The following is a 9,960-nucleotide window of genomic DNA, read 5'->3' as shown; positions in this document are numbered from 1 at the left end:
ATTAAGGCTGTCTCACTCACTTTGTTGGCAAATGAGGCCTGAAAACCTCCTTAAAGCGAAAAAGCTAGCAATAGCACTGCTTACACCCTCTTAATTTAAGAACAAATTAATAACAATCCGGCCTCAGATCTTCGAACAAATTAAGAACAGTCAGCCTGAACTTAAATTTACTGGTTCTTATAAAAAAAGAGTGTACATGAAATATCATAAAAACGTAACTTATTCAATGTCGCTAAAAATGTAAGTACAATCGAAGGTTCGAATGCTTTCTACTCGTAAGTTCCACTTACCATGGGATCCGACGCAGGTTGGAAAGTGGGGGGGGGGGGGGGGGTATGGTGGCTAATATAAAATATCTGTGATTTTTTTATATTTCATAAAATATGTTTCTGTTTTTTGAATGAGAATGCTGGGCCACCATAGGGGGGGGGAGGGCAAGAGGTAATTTAACAATCATAACAAAAGATTTTAAAAAGGCATTTCGTCGGAGGCCCTGCTTACTGGACTTGAATTTAATAAATAACGAAATGCTGTCATAGTAAAATACATTTTTTAGCCCCATTAAAGATTCCTTTATTGTGAAGATGAGATCGGCAAACTGATATCAAATTTTCCGAAGCCTTAATTTTTTCTTTTCAGTCAAACCTAACTTTTAAAGGGCAATCTTTAGTCGCAGCTAGTAAACAAGAGCGATAGGGGCAAGGACTTATCTCAGCCGTCAGCCGTAAACAAAAACTTCATTGTAACCTGGTTTCAAACTATCATTGGTAAGATTTTTCATCAATCCAAAAAGGAGTTGTAAATACCTAAGATAAACGAGATCTAAACTTAATGTAAGTTGATTCTGCAAAAAATGTCGATGAAATCAAATTTTAAAGGACGTTCACATAATATCAAAGATGCGCATCGTAAATGACACTATTCAGAGTATCAAGCGAAATGTTTCCAATTTTTAAATTCTGTGTCGCCAATTTTTTGTAAATAAAACTCATTTTATGAGGGCATTTTATTAGGATTTTTCAAACAGGTATGAGTTCCAATCCCGATAAATCTAATATCACTTATAAATATGAATAATTTTGGCTCTTTTACACCAAGCTTTCATAAACAAAACATAAAAATCTCAAATGAGTAAGTGAGAGCACCGAGTGCAAGAAAGTGATGGATTTTAATGATTTGTATCTCTTTTATACTATAGATCAGGAAAATGGAAAGTAGCTTGACGAGAAATGAGGGTAGAGTGATAAGTTAGGGGGCAGAGTGATGGAAGAAGGGATATAATGATGAAATATTAGGGTATTATGATTGGAAATGGGGATAGGGCGACGGGATATGGAGGTGGGCTGATGAGTTGAGTGGGTAGGATGATGGGAGATGAGGGTAAGCTGACGGGAGATGGGGATAGGCTGATGGGAGATTGGGAAAGATGGGAGAAGGGGGCAGTATATCACATTCTTGATTTAAAAAGATTTTGCCATTAACTACGAATATGTTTTGCAGACACGAAAGTTACCGAGCTAACTGACAAAAGACCAGCCCCCACTCCCCTCCAACCCTGCATTCAAAAAGCATAGGCTGATAGGAGAGTTGGACAGATGGGAAAATGGGTTGATCTATCAGATTCTAAAATTCAATAGATTATGCCAAAAACTATTGGTGTGTTTGGGAGACATCAAAACTCCAAGCAACTCAAAGTTCTAGCAGAACAACACTCCGAGCTGACCGAGAAAGGAGCCCTCATTCGACAGGGAAAAGGCATGCGCGTCCAGCTCAATCACAATTTGATTCAGCCAATAATTCAAAATTTTGTGATAAACGGAATTATCACATTCCGAAAAAGGTGTTATTGCTATCAAGCTCACTAAAACATTGCAGAAACAATCTTATAAATCTTAACCTATTTATATGCCGGTCATCATGAAATTTCTTGGGCGCAGACAACTTTGATACAGGGGCCCTTCTATCACATTATTATGTGCCTACGTCCCGAAGATTCTTTGAGCTTCATTTGATGATTTCAACTTGACATAGTTTCATGTTAATATTTTGATGTTTAAAGTTAATTTATGGTTTCTAGACGTGACGGTCTTTTAAAAACCTGATTTTATCAGCGTAAAGATCTTTTCTTTATGAAAGCAACTTGCTATAAGTAGAATGTCATCATCGTGTGAATTTTTTGGTTATTGATTGAAATCTCTTCTAAAGACAAAACAACGAGGAATTTTGGCATTGAGAAACGACTATAATTACATATTAAGACGCGCAAAGCAAGTGTGGTAGAGCAAGCTCGACAAATGTTCGTTCAAATAAATTGTCAAACAATAACAAGCATTAGTTTTTTAATAATTTAAAATGGCATATCATTTCCTTTGTTACGAGTGTTCAAATATAAACGAGAAGCTTCGTTTTTTCTGTCTTTATCTTTACTAGTTTTTTGGACAGGGCTCGAGTGCACATTAGAGGCACAACTGAAAAGAGACAATTGTGCTTTAATATGTGAAGATGTAAAAATATGTTTTTAGAGTTTTGAATTTTAACCAAAGAATTTTAAAGCACACCATTATTTACCTTCAAGATTAAAAAAATCAGCTAAGGATGTTATTAAGTGAGCGAGGTATGACAAATGGTAGATTAGATGTTTGCTAATGGATTATGACTCAGTTCATGATATATGAACAGAGACAATGATATTAATAAAGAAAGAGCATTTGTGTATTAAGAGGTATTTCATGATGCTTTTTTACGTTAATTGGTCAAATTCAAGAATTTCAAACAAGATTTTTGTGACATCATCCCAATAAAACTCAATAATAGGCAAACAAAAAATTGTAGCATTAACACAATTGTAGGTCCTTAGGCAGGTGTTTCGGAGAAATGACATATTTGGGGGTAAACAAAAAAATTTGAGCTATAAGTTTATATTGTGAGATACGCATTTTCGGGCCAACTAGAGTTAATGACCTATTCGACGTTAACTGAACAAACTTTTCACTTTCATCAGAATTTTGAACACCACTATTCTTGCTTAATTTGAATTCGTTAAAAAATATTACCCTTGTTAAGCCACTGCTTCATCATTTCGAAAATTTCCGTTTCATTGCAACACTTTAGCCAACTTCAAGTCATTGTTAAAACCAATATGGTATTTTTGAGAAGGAAACACTCTGTTAATTTCTTCACTAACACCTGGGATTATTCTTGAATTTTTTCTTCAGCATTCTCCATGGTAACAATACTTCAGTAAATATGAACGAGATTTTCAAGGCCAATTCTTCAAACTAAGAAACAAGCAGCTGCCTCTTTAGTTGCGAGACCTTGTCTCAACATAAACTAGGTTATACGTCAGCATGATGACGTAGAGATTCAAGACGTTCGAGCCTAACAAACAGCATGTACAACTGAACACACATCTTTTAGGATATTTAATCTGGGATTATTTGGTGAGACGCTTGTTGAAGGCAATTGAAATACAATGCAATCAGTTAGGCTTTAAGGAAAAAGATTCCGTTTAGGGGAATTTAACATGTTTTCTTCTTGATTGAGTTCATTTCGCCTAAAGAACTTAGATTAGAAATGGGTTAATATTTCTATTTCATAGAAATTTCATAAATAGTGCTTGTTCTAGCTACAGATATATAACTTATCTTGAATGGTATTTCATTGCCAAGGTGCTTTAGAATCACAAGATATTTCGACGCTTCAACGAAAATCAACCGTACGCACAATTCAAACACGTAGCCATAGTGCATGCAGCTGTTTCTCGAGGAATGATGCCAGGCCTTCTAACGAGAAAATGTCACTATTGTCTTATAAACAGGCTTATATGCAGGGAAAATTTTAAATCTGATTATCTAAACGATAAGAAACACGGGCGAATGTCAGTTCGATTAAGGCTTATTCTGTATGAAATTCTTTGACGTATTTATAAAGCAAGCACAGCAAAAGGCCACATCTTTGCCGTTTATTATAAATCTAGGCAAGTTGTTCATTTTCAAAACAGCAGAAAGAAGCTTAAATCAAGTAATGAATTAATGCTATTATTGAAAATACTCTTTTACACAACTTGCCGTATAACTATTTAATTCAAGGATTTAAGTTACGGCCTGCCTCAATGTAGTTATAATATAGAAAACCGACTACAAGGATTAACATTTAACTAATTGCACAAAATCAATGCTTAAAGGAATAAGTAGATGTTATAACTAATCAGATGAGATCGCAAAATTAAACAGCGGACATAAACGGCAATTTTTCCACTGACAAAATGACAAATAAGAATAAAAGATTATCTCCACCTCATAAGACACAGCACAGCTGCATTTGAATGGATTTCAGATTAAAAGGATTTGTAGTAAGGCAACCAACTACGGATAGTGAAAATTCATCAATTAATTGTATGTAAGCCCTACAAACATCATAAACTTAGATGTGGTGTGTTCACCCCTGTGGCTTTGAAGTGCTGTCTAAGAGGTTTTTGAAGAGCTGTTTAAGAGGCTTTTGACGAAGAGTGGTTAAGTATTTTTAGGCAATCCGTTATAAGGCCATTTTTAACATCATTTTAGGTAGTTGCAATATCTTAAGTAAACCTGTTGGTCGAGATCTCCTTTCAAACTTCCAACAAAATGGGCATGTCGTGTTGGTTTGTAAGACTGCTGGCATGTTTTCACCATAATAGACAGCTACCAAATCACATCTAGATGTTGCAAGCCTTAAAAACCGACATAAAGAAAATAATTACTAGCTAGCTTGTTATCTTTTAATATTAAGCTGCAGATAAAGGATTTAAAAAATTACAAAAATATTGGAACGAAAGGAAAAATTCAGATTTCTTGACAAAGCCAGAAAAGACAGAAAATGATTAGAAAGTTAGTAACAAGTACTACAAAGAAAAATATTGATTAAGAGCTTGCTATGAGTAGCCAGAGGCTGTCAAGATTCAAAGCACGTGGCCAAGGAAAATCCTTTTAAGACTCATTGCTAACAATGAGCCATTGCGCTACGCAAGCATCCCATAATGCATTTTTAGACAGTCTGAAATCAATTTTGGTTAATCCGTAGAAGTTTACTGCCATTGTTTGGATCGTCGCCAGAGGAATATGTTATCATGAGCACATTTCTAATTGAACGTAGATAAATGCAAACCCAGTGGAAATGTCATAAATCCATTTTCAATTTGTTTATAAAAGAACATTTTCTTCGTTTGCTTTCTGCAAACAGAGTTATTGATCTTTTAATCTAGTTTCAAATACTAGTACTTAAAGACTTAAACTTTCATTATTTCGACAAAGTGAAGACAGCAATAGCAAAATAAAACGTTTTTTTGAAACTAGATACAAACTCTTTTAGGTACAACAGGGCTTGTTTTGCAGATTATCTGCAAATTAAAAATTGCTGAAATTATAAAATGTTTCATATGCAATAGCAAAACAGTGTTAATCTAGAAAGAGAATGCAGTCAGTTTTACCATAAAAAGTCAAAATTCTGAAACTTAAAAATTTGCCATTCTACAAGCGTTACTGCTCTTCAACTTGCTAAAGGCAATCAAATAAAATAGGAAATTTCCACAACTGAAGGCTCTCTTACTAATCATATCCAGCAGAAGCATAAAGCTCTAATTTTCTTTTTGTCATTCTGGAGTGTTTTGTTTCCAAAACAACAGGTGCTGATTTTGTACATGTTATTGTCAAAGCATTTTCAAAGCATTTAAGAGATAGGTGTTTTCCTTTTTGATCTTAAACTGGTATCCTATTTCTCTCCATCAGGTTTTCTTTCTAAATATTGTTTCATTGTTATCTTCTGCGGTATGATGTCTATAAAAAGAAAAACAAAAGGTGTTTTAAAAGAAAATTAAAATTGAAAAACTTTTTTATAATACATACTTTGATGAAACAACTTTTAAGTTCTTAAGTCCAACTCTTATACACTATCTTTTATAAGAACAATTTTATTAGAATTGGTTAAAATTGGTTGAAAGTTAAGAGCAAGTTAAGAACAAGCTGAGGCTGAGCTTCTGCAAAATGCAATTTTGAACAACGTTTTTTCTCAAAATCGAGGATTTTTAGCGATGTGTGGGTACCTTTTCGGTGAATATTCAAATTTGTCAGCAAATTAAGGCTGTCTCACTCACTTTGTTGGCAAATTAGGCAGGGGCGGCGTCAGCCCCAAAAAAGTGAGGTGGACATTGAAGGGGTGGAGCTGATCAAGGAGTCTGGGTAAAAAAAAGCCGGTGCAACACCGTACGAGAAATGGCTCGATATTGATAACCAAGTTTGACATATTTTGAAAACCTCAATAGAAGAGTTAAATTTCAAAGGCAAAGGTTTACAAACATAAAAGTTAATAACATAAAAGTTAATTTCAGAGTGATATTTTTAGCTAGCAATGGTAATTTTAACTAGATTTTTCAACCTTTCGTCTGACAATGAGGCTAAAAGGTGATGCAGCTGTAACAGGTGGGGCTGCAACTATACTATAAACTATACTTACAGCTTAAACAAGGTTTGGGTACAAGTTTTAAAGTTATTTATTGCCAAAAAACCTTCAACAAGGAAGGATTGCAAAGACCACACTCTAAGAAACAACTGTTTAGACGATAAAGCTGTATTTTATATATCATCTTCCTTTTAAGTTTCTCACTATTTACGGGACTGATGATCCAACACACCATACTCTATGTCAGCTAAGATATAGAAAGAGCCATAACTGACCATCAAAATAAAAAAAGTTTCGATCTCAGGGAGGAAAACTAACACCCCCACCTTATGTTTTAATCTAGTTTTGGAAGAATTAGAAAGTTGTCCCTAAAAAAAGTAGGGTGGACATGTCCACCCCAATAGGGCCATGTCCACTCCAGTCCACTCCGTGGTGCTGCCCTTGAAATGAGGCCTGAACACTTCCCAAGAGCAAAAGAGCTAGCAAATGCACTGCTTACACCCTAATAACTTGAGATAAATTGAGAACAATCTAGTCTCGCATTTTTAAAAAAAGTTACTGGTGCTTATTAGTCAGCCTGAACTGAAATTTACTGGTCCTTATAAAAAGAGTGTATGTTTAAGAAAGAGTCAAAAAATAAGTTTGGTATATAAATAAATCATTGACTGAGTATTTATAAAAGAAGGAAAAAGAATTGCTTACACCAGTCTTTAACTATTGTCAACATTTAAGAAAACTTGTATACACTGTGCTAGCTCTGTCAGAAATTCCAAATACTTTGTGCCATTAGAAATTAGTTTATTTGAGAGGTCTTGTCTGTGCCATGACATGCCAGCACCTTGGCCCGCATTTGACATAATCCAGATGATTTGTTTTGATCTCACAAAAATTTCAAAATTTTCAAAATATAATTCTAAATTTTGCATTATAATGATCATTTGATAGCTAATGACTTCTCTCTGATTGGTTTCTCACATGCAGAACTTTAAAAATGTCAGAAAATAGAACATGGAATAGTCTTCGTCATAAGGAAATCACCATGCGTGTGGCAAACCACACATGCGTGCACGCATTAAACGACAAAGACTGATGGAAGCTTAAGTTGAAATGTGTTAATAATATGCTAGAAAATAAGAACCCAACCTTCCAGAAAATCCAATGTATCATTTCCTTCAACAGCATTTGCTAAATAAGAAATGAGGTTTTTATACTAAAATCTAAGTTGAAAAATTAGTGTTTTGGCAAATGAGCCTTGATTGGAATTTCCTTTAAATGATATTATTTTATAGAAATTTCACTTTAACTTATTGAAATTTTAATATTATAACTATTGGCATTGAAATGAAATTTGAAATTGCTGAATAACGTAAAACCTGTGACATGACATCTTATTTTCTCATCTTGCCTACAATAGTTAAATTTAACTGAAATTATTCAAACATTTGAGAGACATGTAAAACAATGGGATGGACCTATTGTAATGCCACAAATAAGCATGCCCCTCAAATAAGTGCCCTTCAACCTTCAAAATTACTTCAAAATCTATTTTTTTAAATAAGTGCCCCTCTTGATTAAGTGCCTCCCTTGAATAAGTGCTCACCCTGGAGTCTCAAAAATTAAATAAGCGCCCAGGCGGTGCTTATTTGATGCATTACATTGTAAAGCAAAGCAAAATAAGACAAGAAAAACAAACTGACTGAAAAATATTAGGTATGAAGGTATCTTGTTATTTTACGTGTTGTTTGACATATCAAATGAGATGAAACACTTTAGAAAAAAGCACAATGTTAACTGACACTTTTTTGCTGGTTACTTTTGATTCTTCTATAGTGATTTATCAATTTCATCACTGCATCTGCTTTCCAAAATCTAGTAGATTAAAACTACATCTTAATACTTTCTTTGGCTAAAAAATTATGCCAATCACAGTTTTATAAACATTCTGAAGAAGTAACAATGTTGTAAACACATACCAAGCCCTTTGTAATTTAGCTCCATGCCATTGCTTTCAGATTTCAAACCCTCTTTTGCAATGTATTGTGCAAACAGCTCCTTAAGTTACATAAAGCAAAAATTACTTGAAGGTCGCTTAATCTGATTTCAGGAATACAAAATTTCACATTAAATATAAAAGCCTTTGATACTACAAAAATTTGAATTTAACATGGAAATACAGAAGCATAACGAACTAAAGGTAACCTCATTGGAGGATAAACATAGGATGATGACTAGAGGTAAGCAGAAATTTATTTCAAACTACAAATCCTTGTATTATAAGGCTTAAAACTCCCTAGGCATGCTTTTTACAGAACATGCAGCACCACGCTTTGACTGAATTCTCTTTTCTCTGTTGTCTCTTTCATTTCTTTCTAATTTTCTTTAAACTAGTTTTTCTCTGATTGCAACCTTGATAGTGTTTCTGTAGGAGAGAGGGGGGATAATCACTTTTTAATATCTTATATGCTTTTTTCAAATTATTCTGTGGAAAACTTTTTCACAAATTCCTGAAAAAATATTACCAGGACTGATATATTACCATATTACCAGGACTGATATACAGACCAAAAGGAATGTGAGAGGAACAATTGATAAGCTTTTGACCAAGTAGTAGCCATTATCTTTTCACCTAGTTGAAGAGACTAAGACAAAAAACTCTTTACATGAGTCAGGATCTCATGTAAACAGGTCCCAATACCTAAATATGCTTTTTGATTTGTTTCACTCAATTTTGAAAACTGGCTCTCAAATCTTGAATCTGCAATCAAAATTCTAACTGATTCAGGTAGGGTTGCGATTTGGCTGCTTTGATGGCTAACTTTCTCAATTTTGTAAACTTTTCAAAAACCATCACAAATAATGTTTATTTGGCCAAAAAAGTAACAGTTGGTTGAATTTTTGGCACAAGTAAACAGACCAAAGAAAGTACAATGGTAACAACTATCTTTGCCAAAATAATGCTCAACAAAATCTTTAAAGGGCAAATGAGAATTTTAACATATCTGCAAATAATTTGATGAGAAAATTTTCACCAGATTTTGAATTCAGCTACATGCCTTGCACAGAAAAGGTCAAAGTTGATTGTTCATGTCAGCTCCGCTTTTAACAATGAAGAATCCTCTGATGGCACAAGTTTAAAGGCAATTTGGGTCTGATATAGCAAAACCAAATAAAATAGATATTTTCGTTCAGACAAGGACGAATGTTTTCTAAGCGTGCACACATTGTTTTCGTTCAAAGCTCAGGCGTGCAACTTCTATACTTTCAATTGACAAAAAAGGACAAGATCTGGGGACGACAAAGGAACCGGGATACACTCTACTACTGGAATATCGTTTAGTAAAATACTTACAGCAGCTCTTGCAATCAAAAAATATCCTTCTGTGTTAACATTTCCAAGGTCTGGACTACTTCGCATTATCATTTTAATTCTAGTTAATGGCAACTGAAGAAGTTTGTTTGATTTGTTTGGTGAATCGTCAGCCATTTTGTACAGTCTTTTCGTATCTGGCGGGCTATCCAAACTGAGGC

The 9,960-nt window shown here is 34.2% G+C and overlaps 1 protein-coding gene across 1 annotated transcript; it reads right to left on the bottom strand.

Annotated features, from left to right (window-relative positions):
- Positions 1-4,742: 4,742 nt before the first annotated feature.
- On the bottom strand, positions 4,743-9,960 carry LOC135682734 (chromatin accessibility complex protein 1). Its single transcript, XM_065197743.2, has 4 exons — positions 9,782-9,960; positions 8,406-8,484; positions 7,576-7,617; positions 4,743-5,810 (listed from the first exon to the last, which is right to left on the bottom strand). Exons 1-4 carry the CDS (start codon positions 9,914-9,916, stop codon positions 5,746-5,748), a joined length of 321 nt encoding a protein of 106 aa, XP_065053815.2. The 5' UTR covers positions 9,917-9,960; the 3' UTR covers positions 4,743-5,745.

Source organism: Rhopilema esculentum, chromosome 16 (genome assembly GCF_057945365.1).
Source record: "Rhopilema esculentum isolate cy_ngs chromosome 16, ASM5794536v1, whole genome shotgun sequence".
NCBI lineage: Eukaryota > Metazoa > Cnidaria > Scyphozoa > Rhizostomeae > Rhizostomatidae > Rhopilema > Rhopilema esculentum.
Note: the sequence above shows the minus strand (reverse complement) of the source record. Positions and strands in the feature narration are given on the sequence as shown.